Genomic DNA, 25,426 nt, shown 5'->3' with positions numbered 1-25,426 from the left:
AGAAGGTGCTGATTTTATTCAGGGGGTGGTGGAGGGGGTTCCTCACAGAGGATTCCCTACAGCAATGAAATCACAGGTCCAAACCAAAAAATAAATCCCAAACCCCTAATCTTACCTTCCGATGATTGTGAACTGCAAGTCAGCAATGCTGTTTCTCTGGACTCTCTACATCCCCTAAAATTAAAAAATGCTATAAATTTAAAGGGAAAAATTGATTCAACAAACAATATAAAAATAATTTATTAAGTATAGACCATGTACAAGACTTGTTCTGAGTTCTAAAGGATTAAATTTGTATGCAATTATTTTGTATAACCAAATTTATAAGTATTTGGTTAGAGTAAAAACAAAGGTTTTTTTCTTCAATTAATAAGCATTTATTCTCTCCCCCACCCCTTTCCCCACTGGGAAAAAATCCCTTGTAACAAATATATATATGCATATATATATGTTTAACTATGTTTGTATATTTGTTTGACTATCTATAACTATGTCTATATGTTGTTATTCATGTTAGTCATATCTAACTATGACCCTATTCCTTTAAATTTTTTATTTATTCTTTAAAAATATTTTTCAATGGTTCCATGATTTATATTCTTTCCCTCCCTTCTTCCTTCCTCCCTCCCAGAGTTGATAAGCAATTCCAAAATCATTCATTTTACATTTTGTATTGTTCTCTTTCTCTTGCTCCGTCTTAAATTCGTTCCTTGCCCACAGATCAGACAGGTATATTATTCTATGTTCATCTAATTTATATATGATTTCATTCTTTATATTTAAGTCATTTACCCATTTTGAATTTATCTTTGTATACTTTGTAACGTCTTTGAGATGTTAATCTAGACCTAGGTTTTCCCATAGTGTTTTCCAATTTTCCCAGCAGTTTTTTGTCACATAATAAGTTCTTGTCCCAAAAGCTGGGATCTTTGGGCTTAACATAGATGGTTTTGCTGAAGTCACTTACCCTAAGTCTATTCTACTGATCCACCCTTCTGTCTCTTAGCCATATTGTTTTGATGATCACTGCTTTATCGTACAGTTTAAGATCTGGTACTGCTAGATCCCCTTCCTTCACTTTTTTTTCATTATTTCCATTGATATTTTTTATATTTTGTTCTTCCAGATGAACTTTGTTATAATTTTTTTCTAATTCTATAAAAAAGGTTTTTGATAATTTGATAGATATAGCACTGAATAAGTAAATTAGTTTGTGTAGGATTGTCATTTTTATTATGTTAGCTCATCCTACCCATGAGCAATTAATGTTTTTCCAATTATTTAGATCCAGTTTCAATTGTGTGAAAAGTATTTTGTAGTTGTGTTCATATAATTCCTGTGTTTGTCTTGGTAGAGAGATTCCTAAATATTTTATATTGTATAGAGTAATTTTAAATGGAGTATCTGTCTTTCTAAATCCTGCTGCTGAGTTTTGTTGGAAATATATAAAAATGCTGATTATTTACGTGGGTTTATTTTGTACCCTGAAAGTTTGCTAAAGTTGTTTATTAATTACACTAGCCTTTTAGTTTAGTTTCTAGGATTCTTTTTTTTTAAAACCCTTACCTTCTATCTTAAAATCAATTCTGTGTGTTGGTTTTAAAGCAGAAGAGTGATAAGGGCTAGGCAATGGGGTTTAAGTGACTTGCCCAGGGTCACACAGCTAAGGAGTGTCTGAAGCCAGCTTCAAACCCAGGACCTCCCATCTCTAGGCATGGCTCTCAATCTACTGAGCCACCCAGCTTCCCCTTCTAAGATTCTTTAAGTATACCATCATATCATCTGCAAAGAGTGATAGTTTAGTTTCTTCATTGCCTACTTTAGTCCCTTTAATTTCTTTTTCTTATCTAATTGTTACTGCTAGCATTTTTAGTACAATATTAAATAATAGAGGCAATAATGGGCATTCTTGCCTCACTCCTGATCTTATTAGGAAGGCTTATAACTTTTGACAAGCAAATCCACTGGGTTATACATGTATTATCACTCAAAGCCCATTTTCATACTATTCATTTTTATAATAGTCTTTTAAAATCATTTGATAGATGAGGGTTAGGTGACTTGCCCAGGGTCACAGAGTTAATAAATGTCTGAGGCCAGATTTGAAGTTATGAGGATGTCTTCCTAACTTCAGGTCCACAGCTCTATCTACTATGCTACCTAGCTGCCTTCCCCCCATCTATATATCTACATCTCTATCTTTGCATCTACATATATTATCAGGCAAAACAAAGTGAACCATTTAAGTTTTGAGCTAAGTTGTATATAACATTTTTGAGAGAATATGTCATTCTATTAAATAATACTAGATCAATGCAGATTATTCTACATACAGCACTTGCCCCAATATTTAATTTTACATACTTGTTCTAAACTATAATATCATTATTAAGTAATGAAATGTGAGTGACTAGAGATGAACAGAAGGTATTAAATTCTAGACTCATTTTTCCACTACTTATTTTAGATAAAGAAAAAGATCACGATCTTAGAGTCCCACTGCAATTTCAAAGACACATTTATAGAATCAAAAGGCTTATAGGATAAAAAGTACAAGAAATGAGGTGAGGATATAAGTTTTTAAATAACAAATTATTGTACACGATTTAAAGTAAACCTAAAATCAAGTATCCACATGCTATGTTGATGGTTGAGGAGTGACAAAAGCAGGGGAATAGGAAATAGAAGTGTCTTAAGAATCTTACAAAGCAAGTATAAACAACAATAATCAATAAAGCATTTATGTAGTACTTTCACATTTGCAAAGCATTTCACAAATTATCTCATTTGGTCCCTGAGAGAAATGTGCTATTATTACTTCTATTTTACAGCTAAGGAAAATGAGGTATATAGAGGTTAAATGACTTGCTCAGGGTCATATGGCTAGCATATCTGAGGCTAGATTAGAACTCAGGACTTCCTGACTCCAAGTCTAATGCCCTGACCACCATGCCATTCTAGCTGCTAAAAATATGAACTCTTTCTTATTGGTCAGAATTGTACCTAGAATAACCCCTCAGCTCTTCACTATGTTTACTTAGTAGGTGTTTATTAAATCTTTAATGATTGATTGATATCCATGTTGGTGAGATTCCAGGGATCCTGACACATAGAAGCCAATGAGAAACTCATCAGTAATGACCAGGCTCAGTGGCGGAGGCTTTTCTGATAGAACTTCATTATTTTGCTATTGCGCCATAACAAAGTTCTCTTACAGAAGGTTTGTCACTTAGAATGGGAAATTGTAGGGAGCAGCTGGGTGGCTCAGTGGATTAAGAATCAGACCTAGAGACGGGAGGCCCTGGGTTCAAATCTGGCCTCAGCCACTTCCTAGCTGTGTGACCCTGGGCAAGTCACTTGACCCCCATTGCCTAGCCCTTACCACTCTTCTGCCTTGGAGCCAATACACAGTATTGATTCCAAGACGGAAGGTAAGGGTTTAAAAAAAATAAAAGAATGGGAAGTTGTGATAACAAGGAGCCATTATGGTTTAATGATGATCAAGTCATAGGACACAAACCTAATTTCCATCTATGAAGGATATGTTCTCATAGTATCTGTTTGGATGATGGACAAATGTGATAGCCTGGCAGATATAATAGTAAGGTTTGCATAATAATTTAAAGAGCTGTCCCCCAAGAATACTGATTGCTGTTTGCCTTTTGTTTTCAAAGAAGACCAATGATATCATGGTGATATCTTGACTTGCACAAGAGTTGGATTTAAGTGAGGTATTCTTACACAAAGTCATAGGCCTAAGGCAGCTGGGTAGCTCAGTGGATGGAGCTCCAGGCCTTGAGTTGGGAGGTCCTAGGTTCAAATCTGACCTCAGAAACTTCCTAGCTATATAACCCTGGACAAGGCACTTAATCCTGACTGTCTAGCTTTTACTGCTCTTCTCTCTTAGAATTAATACTAAAAAAGAATGTAAGGGTTAAAAAATAAAATCAGAGACTTCAGTCTCTCTTCCAGTCATCAAAGTCTAGTGGCAGAAAAAAAATCAAGATGAATAGCGTGTAATTAGAATTTTGTCCCCAGGGACTCTTTCCCAGCTTCCCATTTTCCTTCTCATGTTACATGCTTATGTCTTCAAGATAAAGTTGTGTAGATAGCTCTGCCCACTCTTTTTCCTCGGGAACTCGGCCGTGGCAGTTAAGTGAGAGCCAGGCAGGAGAATTTTACTCACGTGGTTTTACTCAGGCTTTTACTTTTGTTCTTTTATTTCTTTTCTTCAAGTGATTCTACTTCAAGATAATAAATGTTATAAAATATAATACTTGGAGTTATTGGATATCAATTTAAATTTTATAATGGCAATGGCCCAGGATGCAGATGAGCTTTGCATCTTCAGTGTCTAACGAAGCTCTAAGAACCCCATAGTGCCTGCTCCCACTGTCTTCATAGCTATTAGAATGAATTGTTCTCATCTGCCCATTGCACCAAGGAGAAGTCTTTATATGCTTGGAGTAGATGCCACCACACTGAACTCACCGAAGGATTTGAGACCTGTTTGTAAGCCTCAGCCTGGTTTAGCCCAAATGACAAGATGATTTGAGCAGTGTAGCTACTGCGCATGCTATAGCTTCTTGGAGCCACAGATGACAAGTGAGTGACAGGTAGACACTAAAAGTGAATAAGTGGCTCTAAAAAGTGCTCAGCAAGCCCTCACACCAGAAGTTCCTTCTTGAATATCCCATATACCCCACTGTTACTTTGGAGGGGTTCTTGATTCCATTCTTTTTAATATTTTTATCAAAGATTTGGATGAAGATCAAGAAAAAAAAATCTCATTAAATAAATAAATAAATAATGCTTATTAAATCTCTGAATGGGGAGATTTTATAAGTTGGACAATCCCAAAAGATATGAACATGTTGGAATGATAAACTGATATTAATCAGTTGAAAATTAATTTAAATTAATATAAATTATTACACTTCATTAAAAAAAAATAAATCAAACAGATGCTCCCTCCAGATCTTTCTGTAGCTGTTGGATCCACATTCCTCTTACAAAGTGACCAGTAAAGTGAAAGAACAAGAGTTGCCACAGTCCCAGCCTGAGATAGGGCCTGGAACAAAATCTGACTGTGATGGATGAATCAGTACCAGAGGGTGGGGAACAGGCAACTACACAACAGCCTCTGAGATCGATGAGAAACCAGTCAGTAAAGCAAAACAGACTCAAAGTGAAAAGAAAACACGAAAAGCTCTCTCCAAACTGAGACTTTGACAAGCAACAAGGGTTACTAGAGTCACCCTCCAGAAATCTAAGAATATCCTCATTGTCATCACAAAGCCAGATGTCTACAAGAGCCCAACTTCAGAAACCTACATTATCTTCAGGGAAGTCAAGATTGAGGATCTCTCAGCAGGTACAGCTAGCTACTGCTGCTGAAAAATTCAAAATTCAGAATGAAGTTGTCTTAAACATGCAGGAAAAAACACAAACTCCAATTGTACAAGGAGAAAGTGAAGAGGAAGAGGTTGATGAGACAGATGTGGAAGTTAAGGGTGTAGTCATGTCCCAAGCAAATGTATCCAGAGCAAAGGCTTCCCAAGCTCTAAAGCACAACAGTAATGATATTGTAAATGCTATTATGGAATTAACAATGTAACAATATGGATATAAAGTCATTTCCCCCAGTGTTTTACATTTCTTCTGTTTTTTTTTATTTTGTTTTATTATTCTTGATGTCTCATTTAGTCATTAGCTTCTAGTTGCCTGATTCTAAATTTTTTAAAAAATTGGTTTTCTTCCATCAGCTTTTGAACCTCCTTTTTCAAATGGCCCATTTAGTCTTCCATTGCTTTTCATTTCTCTTCCCCATTTTTTCTTCTGCCTCTCTTAATTGATTTGAAATCTTTTGAACTCTCCCAGAATCTGAGTGTAATTCATATTTTTCTTTGGGGCTTACTATGGGCCTTTTCCTTACTTCTTGCTGTAGCCTCCTGCTGGCTGTGATCCCCTCTCACCCCAGTGCCCCAGATGTTCTCTATCTTTCAAGTTGTTCTCTGCATGAAAGTTGCTTCACTGTCTCCTTACTGGTTCTTTTACTCCTATATTCATTTTGTGGCATTAATTTAAAATTTGTTGGAGAGAATTCTCATGGTGATTTTTAGCTTTCCTGTTTCTACTCCACCCTCTTGACTCTGCCCTCCAGTCTTTTTTAGTGTTTCAGATTAAATGCAACCTTACTAAAAGCAATGTAATGATCCAGGATAATTATGAGGGACTTATGAGAAAGAATGCTATTCATATCTAGAGAAAGAACTGTGAGAGTAGAAGTACAGAAGAAAACATAATTTATCACTTATTTATGTGGGTATATGATTTGGGGTTTTGGTTTTAAAAGATTACTATAAAAATGGATAATATGAAAATGGGTTGTGAGTGATAATATATGTGTAACCCAGTGGAATTGCTTGTCAACTCCAGGCATGGGAAGGGAAGAGGGAAGAAAGACAATATGAATCATGTGACAGTGGGGGAACTTTTTAAAAATAAAATAAAATTTAAAGATTTAAAAAAAGATTCAATGCAACCTGATTTTAAATTTGTACAGCTTCTATCAATAAAGTAGTGGTTTCTTGTTGGAAGAACCCAGTAGTTGCTTATTCTATATGCAGCCCCCAAGAACGGAACCTAAGATACAGACAACTTTAGTACCAGTACTTTGAATCAGCCCCAGTTAGAGAAATGCAGGCTTGAGTTTCTTTGTTCATGTTGGAGGTCCTCCTACAATTTTTGCAAGATACCTGGAATATTTAGGTTTCCATTCATCTGGGGGGGGGGGAGGGGAAGAAGAGTATACTCAGCCCCTTGCCTTCAATACATAGTCAGTCTTAAAAGACCTTGAAAACTATGCCTCATTTTCTGTCTTACAAACAATTCTTTGACAATCTCATTTTCTGAGGACCGAGGGCTTTTATTATTATTGTAGTAGAGGGGAGGGGCTAGAAGTATTATACAGTAAAGGTAAAGTGACCTCTGGAAACATACTAACTAGACTGCAATCACATTAAAAGCAAAAAGTGAATGAAAAACAACCAAATTCAACTGAAAATTCCATACATTTGAGAATATAAATGAACTGAGGAAGAACTCCGTCTTTGACAAGAAAAGTAGAAGGCAGTTTTGCAGAAATTGGGTTTAAACTATACCTTAAAAAATCTCAAAATGGAAATGAATCCTGAATTGAAAAGGTCCTACCATTAAAAAAAATAATTAGAATCATAATAGTTACCTTTCAAACAAGCTATGGCTAGGGGGAAATTCCTTAATCACAAAACGGATTAGAGGCAGTAAAGGTAAAATGGATAATTTTGTTTATATGAATTGTAAAAGCTTTGCATAAACAAAATCAATGAAAGGATAAGCAGGGAAGTTGTCACTGAGACATTTTTGCATCAAATCTCTTAAATGACTTCATGACCCAAATAATACAAGTAACCAAGAACAAGAATCCTAAAAGTTCTCAACCATATGCAATCATCCCAAGTACTAATAAGGGAAATGGAAATCAAAATGTGACATTTCACAAACAGCAAGTTTGCAGCTGTCAAAAGATGGGGCTAATCAATGTCAGAAGGGTTGGGGGAAGATGATAATAAAATACTTGGTGGAACTGTGAGTGTTTCAGTGACTCTTTTTAAAAATGATTAAAATACTCTGATTCAGATCCTGCTAGACACAAACCACAAGGAGATCAAAGACATAAAGATTCAATATATTAAAGCATTTATGTTGGCAAAGAACTAGAAATAATATGTCAATCATTTAGAGAATGGATAAAAAATAGTATGAAGTAATAGAATATTAATCTAACATCAAAAATGATAATATGGAGAATTTAGAAAGCATAGAAAGACATTAATAAATGCAAAATGAAGGTAAGTAGAACCAAGAAAACCATATACACAAGATAGTCAAGTTTGACCCTGGAAAAGAGAAAAGAAAAGAAGTCTCTTCCCCTTACTGCAAAAGTAGGGGATTATGGATATTTAATATTGCATATGTTTTGTAATTTATTTGATTTTATTGAAATTGTCTTAAATTTTTTAATGATCTCTTTATATTACATTCCCATATATATTCCGTCTTAGCCCCTCCTCTACACAATGATCCATCCCTTACATAAAGAATTAGGGAGAAAAGGGAAAGGAAAAAGCACAAACGACTATTTTTTATCTTTGTTCCATGAAATCTCACTAGGTAGAAGAGAGCTACGTTCAGAAATGAATATAATATAAAGACAAAAGCAGCAAAATTATTTTTCAGACAACGTGAGTTAAAGAGGGCCTTAGGTAATACCTCAAACATGTGAAAACCTCCAGGAGTATATCATTCTGGACAGCTGAGTTTCTGAAACAGCTGAAGGTTTATTCCAGTATATACAAATTTTGGAAATTGTATTATCTACTTCCCTGTTGTAAATATGTAGAATGCCTTGCAAACTCCAAAAAGCACTATGTAAAAGTTAGTTGTGTTCATAAATAAAATATCTTGTATATAATTTAAAAAAAAAACAAAAATAATTGAATAAGTAGAGTTTGGAGAGACATAACAATGACAATTTACTATCCCTAGAATACTGAATTCAGTTCTGGGCACCATATTGTAAGAGAAAGATTGACAAACTAGAGAACAGTCAAAGAAGAAACGACAGAATTGGGAGAGAGCTTGAAACCAGGGCTGCTAGATGTTGCAGTGGATAAGAATATGGAACCTGGAATTAGGAAGACCTGAGTTCAACTGTGACCTCTGACACACTAGCTCTGTGACCTTGGCTAGGCGAGTTATTTAACCCCTGGGTACTTCATTTTCCTCTTCCATCAAATGCAGATAATAATAGTACCCATAACATAAGTTTGTTATGAGACTCAAATGAGATAAGTAAAGTCTTTTGCAAACCTTAAAGCTAGCTATTATTCTAGTTATTATTCTGGCTATTCTACATCAGAGAAGGAAGCATCAAAGGAACTGGGGTTTCGAGAAGAATAAGGTGTGAATATAATTATTTTAAAAATTACTTACAGAACTAATGTGTTGATGGATACAATGTATTCCAGTTCTTTGGTCCAAGGGTTTATGAAACTAAACCACTGGCTTTTTAAAGTTATAAATGAGCCATCTTTTGCTTTGAATTTGTAAGAATCAGTAAAGATTTTCTCCTTACTCTGCAAGACTAAATAGAAAAAAATCAGAATATTATATATATTATGAAAGTAATAGGTCATACACTGTCATAAAATCAATTTCTATCATTTTCTTTCAAGCTTCTGAATTTAAAAAGATTCAGTATAAACTAAGATTCAATATTATTTGGGGGAAGGAAGAAAAAAATTGGAAGAAGACTGATAAAATAAAAACTGTGGAAAATATTTTACAGAGAAAAATCCCATTAATTGCATACCTGCTTTGTGTTTGTTGGTTAGATTACTGTGATCATCTTGATGGAAGTATTCATAACAAGAAGTTCCCAAAAGTTCTTGTGGAAGATAGCCTAAAATTGCTGTTGCCCTTTTTTAACAGAGAAAATGAAATCCAAAACCAGTGAATGTACAACTTCCTAGTACATTTTACATTTACTCTAAATAACAGTCTACAGTGGAGGTATCAAATTCACTTCACTGTGCATGTAACTCACAAAACTCCCAAATGCAGATGAACTAGATTAAAATGTAATTAGGAAATATTTAACAAAATAAATGAGGGGGCAGCTGGGTAGCTCAGTGAATTGAGAAACAGGCCTAGAGATAGGAAGTCCTAGGTTCAAATCTAGCCTCAGACACTTCCCTGCTGTGTGACCCTGGGCAAGTCACTTAACCCCCATTGCCTAGCCCTTACCACTCTTCTGCCTTGGAACCAATACATAGTATTGATTCCAAGACAAAATGTAAGGGCTTAAATCAAATAAATAAATAAATAATCAAATAGACAAATAAATAAACAATTAAACAAACATGAATGAACAAATAACAAACAGATACATAAATGAGTGAATTTAAAAAACAGATAGATAAATAAATAAATGAATAAATAAATAACAGTTCAATATAGATAATGTTAATTTGTGATTTTTCTAAGTCAATATGCAGTGGTCAGGGATCTGTTTCTTTTGGGATTTGACAGTCACTGGTCTATACTACTTTTACAATATTATTGAGGTAGCTAAATGTCATAATGGAGTGAGTCCTTGGTCTAAAGTCAGGAAAAGCTACCTTCAAATATATCCTCAGATACTTACTGGCTGGGTGGCTCTGAGCAAGTTACTTAACCTCTTGTTCTGCCTCAGTTTCAACTGTAAAATGGGGATAATATTGACATACCTCCCAGGATTGTTGTTAGGATCAAATGAGGCAATATTTGTAAAGCATTTAATAAAATGCCTGGCACATATTAAGTGTTTAATAAATGCTTGTTCTGTCCCTTCTGCCCCCTACACTGGTTAAAAGAGAACCACAGTAGGACAAGATGACAGAGTAATAGGTAAGAACCCTTAGGAGTTTCAGAGGATATAATATCATATATTTAGCTTTGCAAAGGGCTTCAACGGCCACATAGTTCTACCTCCTAACTTAATAGGTAAAGAAACTGAGGGAAGTTAAGTTACTTGCCCAAGGTCACACAGGCAGTAAACACATTTTTCACATGTGCTCTCTGGGCTCTTCACACTCCCCGATTCCATGCTGGAATGTTGGCATACAACTGGAAATTTCAAGGTAGGACCCAGATCTTTTAGGGTCCCAATCTAATCAAAGGCATAGTTGGAAATGACCAAATAAAATAATGTTCAAAAAAATAATAAAGTTTAGGAAACTGAGGCAAAAAAAAAAGGCATAGTTGTTCCCAGGTCAATGAAACTATGGCTACAGACTGCCTCTCCAACTCATTTCATTGACACAGATACACTGTATGATCATGCTTTGGTTAAGAAATTTGCTGACACATCAATACCCTCATTTTACTCAAGACTTTCCTTTACAAATTAAATAAATTCAGATGAGCTACTGAAGAACCTATTAATTACTCTGGTAAGCTTCACTAGCACTTGGCATTCTAATTGTTTTTGCCTAGATTACCGTTGATCCACATAGACAAACTTTCCATTTGTGGCAAAGCGGGTAATAAATTCTGTTGGTTTGACTTTGATTTCCCCACTCCTCTGTGGGACAATATAAGGATGTAATCTTCCAATGGCCACAAGGCAGTTAAAGTTACTGCTGTCTTTCTGGTTGTCATTCTCTTCTTCCAGGCCTACCACACTCAGAGGCCAACTTCTCAAATAACCCATGCAGTGAACAGTATAGAACTTCCTGTGATCTAATTTTAAAAGCATAAAGAACAAAGGGAAAAATGATAGGAGGAATGGAGGAAGGGAGGAAGGAAGGAAGGGAGGAAGGAAGAAAGGAAGGAAGGAAGGGAGGAAGGGAGGAAGGGAGGAAGGGAGGAAGGGAGGAAAGGAGGAAGGGAGGAAGGGAGGAAAGGAGGAAGGGAGGAAGGGAGGAAGGAAGGGAGGAAGGAAGGGAGGAAGGAAGGAAGGAAGGAAGGAAGGAAGGAAGGAAGGAAGGAAGGAAGGAAGGAAGGAAGGGAGGAAGGGAGGAAGGGAGGAAGGGAGGAAGGGAGGAAGGGAGGGAGGAAGGGAGGAAGGGAGGAAGGGAGGAAGGGAGGAAGGGAGGAAGGGAGGAAGGAAGGAAGGAAGGAAGGAAGGGAGGGAGGGAGGAAGGGAGGAAGGGAGGAAGGGAGGAAGGGAGGAAGGGAGGAAGGAAGGAAGGGAGGAAGGGAGGAAGGGAGGAAGGGAGGAAGGGAAGAAGGGAGGAAGGGAGGAATGAAGGAAGGAAGGAAGGGAGGAAGGGAGGAAGGGAGGAAGGAAGGAAGGGAGGAAGGAAGGAAGGGAGGAAGGAAGGAAGGGAGGAAGGAAGGAAGGGAGGGAGGAAGGGAAAGAAAGAAGGAAGGAAGGAAGGAAGGAAGGAAGGAAGGAAGGAAGGAAGGAAGGAAGGAAGGAAGGAAGGAAGGAAGGAAGGAAGGAAGGAAAGAGAGAGAAGGAAAAAGTGAATTTAAGTCATTAGGAATCAATTCTAAAACTTTTATAGTTGAAACAATAATAAATGTGCTTTGAAACTAGAAATAAACCAGAAAATGACAGGTGTTTGATCTGTTGTTTTTTTAATTCCGTGTTCTAGTTCTCTGTCTTATAGTCATGATTACTGAAATGATTCTGTTTCATTTTCTGGAAATTTATCTATGCTCTCCACATCAAAAGGGGGTGGGGGGAACCCAGCCAATATACTGTTTTAATTTATTAGAACCTCTTTCTGGTTGTATAGCAAATATAATTTTTAAAATGACGGTCACTAACATGTATTACAAATAGTTTCAGAACACATTCCCCATGCTATTAACTCTGCATTCAGTCATTTTTCATTAATTTCTCAGATTTAGTTTGGTTTGGGGGGGAGGTGGAGTCTTGAATATATTGTGGGGTTATCCCAGAGGCATTAAGGAACTAATTAAAAGTGAAAAGATATAGTTAAAATAGAGGAGCAAAGAGATTTCTTTTCAGTGGTTTGACAACACAGCTAGACTTGTAATCCTTTCTGATTTAGTCAGATCCTTGACAGAAGGACTCAGAATTGGGTTAAACATTTTGCAGATCTCTCAGATTCATATTAACAAGAACAAAGTTGCAGTTAGAACCAAAAATGCTTGAGCCTTCAAAAATACACTGAACTCTAATTGTTAGTGTCTATAGATATGTTTGTTGTTATCCCACACAAATATTCCAGTCATCACATGGTGGGGAACATATTCTGTTGGTCTGACTTTAATCTCTCCACAATTCTGTGGGATTAGAAATGGAAAGAAGTTTCCAAAGGCAACAAGACAGTTAAGAATATTGTTGTCTTTCCAATTGTCCGTCTGTTGACATTATAATATAGATTAATATATATCATTGTATGTTTTTATTATAAATTGCATATGATATTTATATATGCTCATCTAGAATAATATAATTATATACAATTTATAAATGATGAAAGTAATTAATTCTCTATAATAGTTACCAATCCTCTTGCTACTTAATCATTGCCCCCATTTAAATGGTACTTTGCAGTGCCATTTACAGTGCCAAAGCCAAAAAATGTTCCACACTTTGTCTTTGTCTGTTATTAGATTCTGGGTCCAGTCCATCAAATAATCAGGGTGGAGAATAACCACTGATTTTTTTTGCAGACTTTAATTAATTTATTTATTTTTGCTTATTTTTAGTCGAAGTTCAACTCCCTCCTCTTCTACAAAAACCTTCAAATAACTCTCCAGGCTACAATGGTCTCTCTCTCTTTTGAATTCATCACACTTATTATAAGACCCATTCATTTGTCCACTAAGCATGAATAGTCTCTTGACATACATCTCAGAATCATTGATCTATCACATTCTTATTTACTTTCTCATGAATTTGTTTTTTCTCTTTTCAATTAGACTGTAAATTCCTGAAGAACAAAACTATGTTTTATTACTTCTTGATTAAAAACCCATAGAATTTTAGAACTGGAATCTCAGAGATCCTCTCAGTCAGCAGTTCATCAAATGTGATGTGAGAATACCTGGAGGTTTCCAAGACTTTTTCATGGAATCCATGAAGCTAAAACAATTTTCATACTAACACTAATATGTTATTTGCCTATTAAAATACCCATCTATTTTTCAACAACACATCTGGTTATGGTCAGATTTTATTCGTATACTTTGACCAAAACAACATTGTACAAGAGAATGAATGCAGAATCAGATATGAGAATCCAACTATCTTCTATTAGATTAGACATGAAAGAGATTTGTAAACCTATGAAAAACAATGCTCCTCTTCTCATCAAATTGTTGGGGTTTTTTTTTGGAAAATAATACTTATTCTGCATAAAGGATACAATTTATTTAAACATTATTTTTACTTATTTAAACATGATGTATTTACTTACTTAAATGTAATGGGTTTATTGTTATTGTTAAATGATTAATATTTTTAAACTTGATGGTCTTAATTTTTAATATGGTAAAGATAAATAAATATAACACACTTAAACAAAAGCTCTTGGGAGTCCTCAATAAATTTTTAAGAGTATAAAAGTGTCCTGAGACCAAAAAGTTTGAGATTTACTGATCTAGTTTCATAATTTCCTTTTATCCCCTTCAGTGTCTAGCACTGTACTTTACCCAAGACAGCCATTTAAAAATGTTTGTTAACTTGAAAGAAAATATGAAGTCATTGAATGTGTTCACATAGCAAAGTAGCCAATGACTTGGCCATATTTGAAATAAATGAACTGTCAAAAATGTCACAGGGAGGTAGTGTAAGTTCCTTGAGGGCCGTTTCATTTGCCCAAGTGGCTACTTGGCAGAGTGGATATATCCCTGGACCTAGAGTCAGGAAGACTTAAGTTCAAATTCTATGTCAGATGGCTAAGCAAGGCAAATCACTTAACCTTTGTAAGACTCAAGTTTCCTCATCTGAAAAATGGGGATAAAAGTAGGCTAAAAATGAGGATAAAATAAGATTATGTTTATAAAATGCTATGTAAATGCTATTATTATCATTATTTTAATCTATGTATTGATATTTTTCTATATAGCTTTACATTTTATCTTTATATGTAGGATCAGAAAATATATCTTGTAGGAGGTACCTAAGTTGAACCTCGAAGGAAAATTTAAAATTCTAAGACATGAAGTTTCGAGACATAGAGAATAACCTGTAATGGTATGGACTGGCCTTATCAGAGAACAAAGAGAAGGCCACCAATCACAGAAGCACAAGGTTTGGTAATATGAGGTTAGCATGGAAGAAAGACTGAATCCAAGCTATGAACGCTTTTAAATGACAGTCTGAGAATTTTATATTTATCCCAGAAGCAATAGGGAAGTTCTAAATATTCTTAAACAGAAATCTATGTTATGGGAAGTCTGTTTTTGAAAACTGGACAGGTGGATGAGTTAGAGAAAGAAGAGACTGGAAGAAGGGAGTACAATGATGAGGCTATTGTTGCAATAGTCCAAGTGAGACATGATGGAACTTGATGCACGGTGTGGGCTAAATGAATGGAAAGTAGATAGATGAAAAACTAGAAGTGGAAGTAGAGTTAGCATCTGATTAGAGTTGTGGGAGAGATTGAATACCTAGTGATGATTTCTAGATGGCTATCCTTCTCTTACATTTTATTATTAAATACTTAGAATAAAGCCATCTATTCCTTGCCTCTACCTCCTTATCTCTCATCTCCTTACACTTGGGCTTCTGATCCTACCATGCCATGGAAACCATTCTCTCTGAGGTTACAAATGATCTGTTTATTTTTTTTTTAACTTTTGTATTCTGTCCTAGAATTAAGGCAGAAGAGTGGTAAGGGTTAGGCAATTGGGGTTAAGTGACTTGCCCAGGGTCACACAGTTAAGGTGGCTTGATTCTAGAAAGCACTTTGGAACTATGTCTCCAAAAGTACTCAGTTGCTCATCCCCTTGACCCAGCTATATGACTACTAGGAATATACCCCAAAGAAATCAGAGAGGAAAAGAATCTATATGTACAAAAAAATTCTGTAATGGATCTTTTTTTTTCATAGTAGTCAAATATTGAAAATGAAAGGGATGTTTTTCTATTGGGAAATGGTTAAATAAATTTTGGTATATGAATGTAATGGACTATAATTGTGTCATAAGAAATGATTAAATGGATAATTTTAGAGAAAATAGGGAAGACCTCTAATGAATGAAGATGAAATATACAGCTCATCTTTGGCCAGAGAGGTGATGAATTTAAAATTCAGAAATATATATTTTGGCCCATGTGGGACTTTTTCCTTCCATGCTATGTATTATGTATTTAAATTTTTTTTTAAAATGTGCTCCATTGGGAGAAGATGTAATGGGAAGAACCAATTAGCCAAAAAAAATTAAATTTAAAAAATCAGGATGGCTGAGAGAATTGTAGTATTTTTACTAAGTAGAGGAATTTCCAAGAAGGAGGAATTTAAAGGGGAAGGTAATAACTTTTTTAAACATTTGATTTTGAGAAGCCTCTCAGGAGGTTTGAGCTCAAGACAGAAAAGGGCTGGGTCTAAAGATCTGGGAGTCATTAGAATGAGATGATACTTGAACCCATGGAGGCTGATGAGACAATTAAGAGAATATATAAATTAATCATTGAGTATATATAAAAAGAAAAACATGGTTCCCAGAACAGAACCTTGAGAGACAATTACAATTAGGGGGAAGGGTTTGGAGTTTTATTTAGAAAGGGAAAAGAAACAATCAGACAGGTAGGAGGACACCATGAAGAATTGAAGAAACAGTCTTAGGATGAGGGAGAGGTCAATTGAAAAAAAAGTTTTGAAGTGTAGAACAGGAGGAAAGAGGTCATCTTAAAAGTACAGGGGCAGAGTAGAAGACCTAATAAGGGGAAAGAAGTTTTGGAATAGCTATGGTAGAGAATGTAATTGTCAATCACCAAAGAACAAAAGACTATTTTGGAACAGTGAGAGTTTAGTTGAGATAAGATGCTATAAATTTAGAGTTGACTAAGTCAGTACTATAGCATGACTTCTTCCAAACATCTTTCAAGCTTTGACCTATTCCATTTCCAACCTGAGCAGGTTTATTCCTCCTTAGGCAACCTGGTGCTCTGCCACACCCCTGTCTCCTTCCCCACCCCCAAGACCCACAATATTAATCCCATTCTTAGTGTAAACACAGAATGGATATACCCCTCAACAGCTCAGAACTCCTGAATTTAAGGGATCTGCCAGTAGCAGCCTTTCTAGGAACTGGGATTAGAGGCATGTGCCACAACCATCTAAGTACTCTTTCCCCATATTCTCAAGTATATTCTACAAAGTGCTGGAGTGCTTTAGAAAGTAATAAGCAGGTACTGACTCAAAAGTTAGGCAATTAATATTTTATACAGACAAGTTACCCATAATCATTTATGGTTTCCATTCTAAGTTGCTTTGCTATATTTTTTGTTTTGCCATATTTATAGGTACTATAAAAATTATCATGATCCAGTTTTCCCACTGAATTCAGTTTGGTAGTGTAAAAAGGAATTCTTTATTCTTTTTTTAATTTAACAGGGAACCTGGAGGTCCTCTTACCATAGAGGTGCAGGGATTAACCAGCCCACAGTGACAGGAAGTAGAAACCCTAGAGACAGGAAGGAAAACCATAGAAACAGGAAGGAGGAACCATAGAGACAGGAAGTGAGGTAGGAAAAGGTGATAAAAGGAGTCAGTTGCAGACAGTTAGGGCTGGCAGTTGTGGGGAAGTTGGCTGTTGGGCATGAGTTGGCGGTAGGCATTTAGTTGCTGGAATAATAAAAAGGGGGGCCTGAGCTTCTTGAGAGGGCTTTTGGCTTTAGCCTTTAAAAGGTTTTTTTGGCCTTCGGATTTTTGGCTTTTGGTTTGGGCTGTTAGGTTTATTCCTTTCTTTAACTTTTTTGGGAGGTGACTGGTCTTCATTGACAGACCTAATTGGGGTTGGAGTAAACACTGATGGGGTTGGAACTTAACCATGCCGCCACCACCTTTGAAGATGAGCCACGACGTCTTACCGCTGTGCGTGAAAGCCGACACCAGGCCACAACCGCACCTTCCATAACAACTGGAGTCCCATGCCCCATATGCCACAAAATTTGCACCTCAGCCTTTGGACTCCAAAGCCACATGAGGGTACACCGTAGATGAAACTGCCCAAAGACAATAGTCATTCTCGATCACCGAGAGACTACTATATGTATATATATATATATATATATATATATATATATATATATATGTATGTTATTATAGGTAGATATAGGCAGTTTTAGGTAGCAATTATAGGTAATTATAACTGGTATAGACATTAGGAAATTTTCTTTCTCTACCTCTTTCCTATATTCCTCTCCTTTACTATATTCTCTTACTATCTCTATTTTAATTAATCTAAATTGTTAATTGTTAGAGGCTGCTAGAAGTTTTCTTTCTCTGGCTTAAAGGGATAATATTAATTTACAACTCTACTATATTCTCATTAAAACATAAATTATTAAAAGCTGCCATCTTAGTTTGTCAGAACCTCTATTTTAACCCTTATAGTTTTTTACAGCAATAGTGTTTCTTGACAAATTATGATTATTTATACTTTATCAAGGCATAAAAAGACAAATCTAGTACAGAATTCCTACATATGTCTGTTTGTATACCAATATAGGACATAACACTGATATTAAGAATGTACCCAGAACAAAATCACCCAGATAATAAAACAGTTGGATAGAAATTGGGAATTCTATGCTAAATGTATTTAACTCATGACCAAAAGCCAAGGGGCCTCTGAAGGTCCTGAATTTTCCAGACATAATTTCATGGATAAGAATAAAAACAATTCAACATGAAGATATGCCCACAAAGAAAATCTGTCAATGGATCACAAGGAAATATAACCAGAAATTTAACCAAAGAACAGGCCTTATTATGAAACAGAAAACTTACATTAAAAGAAAGTCAGTATCTCTTTGTAATGGAATAGTGATTGAATACATTTTTGAAAGGAACTAAATTTCACCAAAAGGCTAATAACCGATTTTTAATTAGAAAAGAAGAGTACAAGAGAATAAATGAAAGCTGTCTTCAAAGTATATGAAGGGCTGACACATGAAAAAAGGATTAGACTTATTCTGCTTGGCCTCAAAGGCCAAAACTCAGACCAGTGAGTCAAGGCACAGAGGTGCAGAGACACAGGTTTTGGTTCAATATAAATTAAATCTTCAAAACAATAAAAGGCAACCAAAGTGAAATCAACTTCCTGGGGAGGTAGTAGGTTCTACTTAACAAAAAGTTTATGAGCAAAGATCACTTGCTGGGGATATTGTGGAGTTATGGGTTGGAGCAGATGACTACTGAGGTGCATTTTGACTTGGAGATATAATTATAAAATGATCATTTCCACTCCTTTCCCAATTATTTTCTTATGATCCAAGTGAATAAGTTTTCGCCAGTTATTTTAAGATTGTGAAGTAGGATAAAATGTTGATTTATTTCTGGAATGAATTTGATGAGTCTGGGATAAGCCACCTGAATAATTCAGTTAAATATGTTGTTCCCCCTCAAGAATTGATATTTAGATTAAACCTCATTTTGTGTGGTTATTACTTAGGAACATTCATTTTACTTTGAAAAACAAAATCATTTGACATTTCAAAGGTACCTTTCTTGTTTGAGTTGGATAAGCATTCCTGTTCTTCTTTAATTGATGGTCTACAAGATTTTATCCGACAAAAAAAGGACCGTCTTGCACCAGAATATAGGTGAGTTGTTCCAGCAGGTAAACTTGCTTGGACTTGAAAGCCAGCTTTCACAATAGATATGGATGAGAGAATTAGAAGAAAATGTTTGTTAGTAATAATGGAATTTTTATTCTCTAACACTTTCTAATTATTTCTTATATTTCTCTATTTACAGTAAATGACAAAAATTGCCTTTGTGCTTTAAAACAATAACAAAAAATAACAAATTAACTGCAAAATAGAGTAAAAAATGATAGCTGGATGGCTTCAGTAGATTGATAGCCAGGCCTAGAGACAAGAGGTCCTAGGTTCAAAGAAATTCAAAGAAAAAAAAGAATGACAATTATAAGATCCCAATTTTGTGTAATCTCATTTTGAAATTTAAAGGCTTTAATTTTTTTCTTTGAATTTTGTTGAGATATGGAAAAATAATTAGTTAACATTTATAAATATATTTCAAATGTGAAAACTCCCCAGTATAGATAGATAACAATGATCAGCTAAAGAAAATTCCATAATTTTCTAACTTTGATAATTTGCCTATTTCATATTTCACCATTGTTTTCTTACTTCAGGGACCTATGATTTCATCAGTGTGGAACCTTCCCCCACTGATGCAGATCATGATTAATTAAAGCATAAATCAAGCAATGTATAATACAGTTACCTAATGCACTTGATTATGAGCCTGTTTAATGACTTGTTTTGGCTAACGTAATAAATCATATGATCATTATACTGCAGAGAAGTTCAGAGAAGCCTCTCTGAACTTAGCCAAGCTGCTCCTCACACAACATATTTATAGTCTATTACCAAACCTGAATATAAAGCCTTTCTGGTTTGATATGGTCTGCTAATGTTCTACTGGCATAACCTTTGAGAATCCATGGTCATCCCCACCTCATGAAGCAATAAATTATCCTTTGATCTCTCTCTCCCTCCTTATTCTTTCCTTCCTTTCTTCCTTGTCTCTCCCTTCCTTCCTTCCCTCTTTTCTGACCCCTTCTCTTTTTTCTTCTCTCCCCTTCTCTCTCTTCTCTGTCTCTCTCATTTCTGCCTCTCTCCCATCCCTCTGTCTCTTTCTCTGTCTTTTGTTTTTCTCCTTCCTCTTCCCTCCATCCTATCTTCCTTTCCTCTCTCTCCCTTTCCTTTTCTTCATCCTTCACTCTTTCCTTTCCTCTCCCCTTTTATTCCTTCTTTCTCTCCCTCTTTCCTCCTTCCCTCTCTATCTCCCCTCTCTCCTCTCTCCATCTCTCTCTTTTCTCTATCTTGGTCTTGCTCCTCTCTGTTGCTATCTCTCTTATTTCTGTTACTCTCCTTTCTCTCCCTCTCTGTCTCTCTATGTGTCTGTCTGTCTTTTTCTCTCCTGCCTATGGTATCATTAGTATTAGGATTTTCTGCTGGGAGCCATCAGACCATGATGCCTTGACAGAGTCATGCGTGGTAGCTGGGGAGACCACAGAGTGGTCCTTGGCGAGATGTGATTGCCCACCCAACCCTCTTTATATGACCTCTTTCATCAATGCCCCTTACCTATGAATTGGCATGATTATTATTCCCCCTAGTCTCAAAAGAAATAATGCAAGAGCAAAACACCTGTACCCTAATTCCCCAAAACATCACCAAAAGATCAGAACCTCAAACCCTATCCCAAAAGACTATCATGGGTTAACTTTTACTTAGGTACATAATCCCCAGTAAAACCGCAGCTACAGGCCAAGCCCAAAACTTTCCCACTCACAGAAGCCTATTCTCATAAAGCCAGCACACAAATCAATCATAGAGGCTCAAACAATAAGTACAAGTACATCAAGCTTCAATATGCCTCAGTGACTCAATTTCACAAACCAGTAACTTGCCAGTGGGAAACTCCCTAGTAAGAACCCTGAGAAATGACCAGTCTAAATTTGAATTGTGTTCCCAGTACCCCTCAGCCTCAATGGTATGATTGTTGAATTGTCTTCTAAGAACTGCTGATTAATTATTCCATTTCATTAAAAGCAATACGTAATTTTCCTTGATTGTTGTAAGCTCAAAACTTCTCACAGGGTAATGAGAAAATTAAGCCACCTGTGACAAAATCATTTATCTTGTGTGCAACCTTTTATTCTGTCTTTAATCACAATATAAAAATATAGAATTTTAATCAAGTGATTTGTTAAAAATTAATGTATCACTTTTCCAATGATCTCTCTTTGATTTTGTGTATCTGCCTGCCAAGAAAATGAGTATAAAAATAAAGATCAGACATCGGGATAGCGGAGCAGTTGTTAGATGCAAAGCAGTCCCATAGCCGTAATGATTAAGCTGTCTTCCGTTTGTTATTTTTTAATTTTATTTATTTCAACTGATCATTCACCACCAGTTGGGATACCCTGGAGTTGTGGGCAAGGTTGGACTTTGCCTGCAGCAATTTTCCAGTAAAAAATTTCCTCTACCAACACAGACTGGCAACTTCTCTGCATCTTACAGTGTTAGAGTGTCCTGGGGAAGTGAGACTTGCCCAAGGTCATACAGCCAATATGTGTCTGAAGGGGGGCTTGAATTCAGATCTTTATAACTGTAGTCAGCTCTCTATCTACTATCGATTCTTTTAATATTTTTATTATAGAGGCATGAATGTTATATGATCTAATGTAGAGAACCCTTGGTCACCTCTACAACATGAGGCAGTAAGGCATCAGCAGAAATCTTTACTACATAAGATTGTGTGGCTCTGGGTGAGTAAATCATTATGTTTTGGTAAATTAACATAAGAATATCACAGATGTTTACTGGGTATGGCAGCAGTCTAGGACTCTGATTCTTAAACAATGCTATCTCATCTTGGAGAGAAAATATTTGAACAGTGAAAATACTCCTTGTCATATAAAATAAAGGAGGCTTTTAAAGATGGATTTTAATAGAATGTTCATAGGTTTAAATCTATCCTTACCGCATATGAATATTTGAATAAGTTGGTATAGAGATGTATGAATGCTTGATCTGAACTTTTTTAAACTAATGATAGTCATTTAAGACAGTAATCATATTAAACTTACTTTTAGCATCTATCAGCTTCTCTCTTGGTGAAATATCAGAAGAAGAAAGCTGTTCCTTTACTTTGGCAACGTCTTTTGGATGTAAGTAGTCAAATAAGCTTTGTCCAGTCAAAGTTGCCTAATTGTAAAACAGACTGTTCATTTCAAAGCAGTATAATTACATCCTATTCCTACTTTCCCTCTCAGGTACACAAAATAAATATTGTCACTTTTGATAAAGCTCATAGCCGACAAAGATTTTCAGTATACATTATCACCTTAAGCTAATTCATTTTATGTTTGTTGTAAATACTATTCACTTCTTTTTTATTCTCTCCCAAGTTCTCCCCATTCCCCACTCCACCTCTCACCTCCCAAATCAGTAGATCTTATATATTTAATTTAGTACCAAGCATTTTCCAATCCATATACTTGTATTCTAATCACACTAAGATATTCACTAATGTCATTTAGCCCAGAATAGTAGAAAAATATTATTAATTAAAATTTGGCAGACAAAGATAGCAGTAATCCTATATAGTATATTTAGTCTTCCAGGAAAGAACAAAGTGATGTCTAAGGCCATATACAAACCACACCAAATCTACAACCAAAAGAGCAACCCAGCAGCCCTTTGAGTGTGCCATGCATAGTCTTTCTTCTGTACCTTTGTCTCACACCATTTACAAAACCTGGAAAGTTCTGATTTCATCCTTTCTGTTTAATTCCTTTTCATTTCACTTCCACTTCTTTACCCAATCACTTCTACCCACAATGATTTCTCTTAAGAGTCCTTGTTATCATTCCCCAATTAAAAAATGGTCAAAGGATATGAACAAGCAATTTTCAGATGAAGAAATCAAAGACATCAATAATCATATGAAAAAAATGTTCTCGTGATTTAAGAAATGCAAATTAAAACAATGCTGAGATACCATCACCTCACATCTATCAGATTGGCCAATATGGTAGTAAAGGAAACTAGTAAATGTTGGAGAGGATATGAAAAAATTGGGACACTAATGCATTGTTGGTGGAGTTGTGAACTGATCCAACCATCCTCAAGAGCAATTTGGAACTATGCCTAAAGGTAATCCTTTAAAACTGTTCATACCCTTTGATCTGGTAACATCCTTACTGGGTCTGTATTCCAAAGAGATAATAAAAAAAGGGGGGGAAAGACCTACTTGAACAAAAATATTTATAGCAGATCTTTTCATAGTAGCAAAGATTTGGAAATTGAAGGAATGTCCATCAGTTGGGGGATGACTGAACAAATCGTGGTACATGTTGGTCATGGAATACTATTGTGCAATAAGAAATGATAAGCAAGATGATTTCAGAAAAAGTTGGAAAGATCTGCAGGAAATGATGCAGAGTGAAATAAGCAGAATTGGGAGAGCAAAGTAATAACAATATTGAATGATGATTATCTGTGAAAACTTGGCTACTCTCAGCTATGCAATGATCTCAGGCAATGCTGAAAAACCTGGTGAGGAATGCGATCCACCTCCAGAGAAAGAACTATTGGAGTTGTCTTTCAAATCAGTGTACTTATGATTTTATTTGGGGGGTTTCACTATGTATGAGTGTGCTCTTACAACAATGACGAATATGGAAGTGTGTTTTGCACAACAATAAAAAAATTTTTTTAAAGACTTGTCTACTTTCCCATTAATCAGAACTCCCTGTTTTTTGTTTTTAATACAACAGTTTCTTAGTGAGCAATCTAACCCCAGCAGTTAGATTAGTCCCTTAGGAATGAAGCTATTGCCATTATCACAATCCTAAACTTAAGGGCATATTTTGAAACAATCATATCCAAGATTAGAATAGGAACTTTTCCCAGAGGAATTTTGCTTTGGAATTTTGTCATTAATGGAGGGGAGGGGAGAGAAATTAATTAGATATAACATATTTATTTTAAAAAAAAACAAAAAACAAAAACTACTCTCAGTTTAAAAAAGCAGTGTGGCATACCTGATCATAATTAAGTGTCTTGGAGACTGATTTTGAAACAAAGAGAATTTTTCCTCGATCACATCCAACAACAAATAGGAACCCATCTGCAACCTATAATGATGATAATAATAATGATGATAATAATAATAATGTCACAAGTATTATTTTTTGCGTGTTTTGAAAGGCTTCATTTTGAACAACCTATTGTGGCCCATAGAATAAACTGAGTCTTCATTTATCTAATTTGTGTACCATAAGAAAAATTCCAAAAATGCAGTATGTATAAGATCCTCAAACAAAATCTAAGCTCAGACTCTTGCTTCTGAATATGGAAAGTTCAGACATGGAATACATTGGTCTGGTCTCAGAGATGATCACATTTCTCTTCATAACAATTATCCTGAGAACATTTCTAATGTATTAGGGATGCCCATTTGAGGGTCATACTTTTATTTTAAAAGGGATTTTAAAAGTTTGCCCGTCTTTTGGTTAAAAACACTTGTAGTAACTTGATCCTGGCTATTCAGACCACATGAAGAAAACACCTGCTACCATCTAAGGACAATGCTTTCTTATTGCAGGCTCATGGTTTAAAGAGTGACTAAACCTCTTGAATGTTAACCTAGCGGGGTATCTGGGTATCACAGTGGATAGAGTGCCTAGCCTAGAGTCAGGAAAAACCTGAGTTCAAATCTGGCCTGGGACACTTCCTAGCTGTGTGATTCTGGAAAAGACACTTAACCTTGTTGGTCTCAATTTCCTCATTTGTCAAATGAGTTGGAGAAAGAAAGAGCAAACCATTCCAGTATCTTTGCTAAGTGTGAAGATTGGATTTAGCTATTTCCTGATTGTAACAATGAAGATACTTAGTTTAACAAAATCAGGAATGTCTTGGGAACTTTAAATTACTCCACCCTACTTAGACATACTTTAGGGGAAGATAAAGTTATAAACTCCTGATTGAACAATGAAGGTACTTAACTCTTATAGTGATGCTAGAACTTTAAGTTAAGTCTATTTTAAAATCTTAATACAAAAAGGTATTAAATAACTATAAAGGTTAAATTAATCACAAAAAGGTCAAGTAACTCACAAAAGGTGAACTTAACAAAGAAGTGTTAAGTAA

The 25,426-nt window shown here is 35.6% G+C and overlaps 1 protein-coding gene and 1 pseudogene across 2 annotated transcripts in view; one reads left to right on the top strand and one right to left on the bottom strand.

Annotated features, from left to right (window-relative positions):
- Window positions 1-25,426, bottom strand: part of BMAL2 (basic helix-loop-helix ARNT like 2) — a 104,668-nt gene that overhangs the window by 27,240 nt on the left and 52,002 nt on the right. For both annotated transcript variants that reach the window (XM_056799427.1, XM_056799426.1), the window contains exons 6-12: window positions 24,319-24,411; window positions 22,360-22,477; window positions 19,240-19,383; window positions 11,085-11,325; window positions 9,416-9,522; window positions 9,037-9,187; window positions 116-174 (exon numbers count right to left, since the gene is read on the bottom strand). In XM_056799427.1, the coding sequence (XP_056655405.1) occupies window positions 116-174; window positions 9,037-9,187; window positions 9,416-9,522; window positions 11,085-11,325; window positions 19,240-19,383; window positions 22,360-22,477; window positions 24,319-24,411 (913 nt within the window). The remainder of the gene's footprint in view (window positions 1-115; window positions 175-9,036; window positions 9,188-9,415; window positions 9,523-11,084; window positions 11,326-19,239; window positions 19,384-22,359; window positions 22,478-24,318; window positions 24,412-25,426) is intronic.
- On the top strand, window positions 3,569-5,617 carry LOC107649944 (nascent polypeptide-associated complex subunit alpha-like; annotated as a pseudogene).

Source organism: Monodelphis domestica, chromosome 5 (genome assembly GCF_027887165.1).
Source record: "Monodelphis domestica isolate mMonDom1 chromosome 5, mMonDom1.pri, whole genome shotgun sequence".
NCBI classification, from domain to species: Eukaryota; Metazoa; Chordata; class Mammalia; order Didelphimorphia; family Didelphidae; genus Monodelphis; species Monodelphis domestica.
This window is presented reverse-complemented; position numbering and strand designations above follow the sequence as displayed.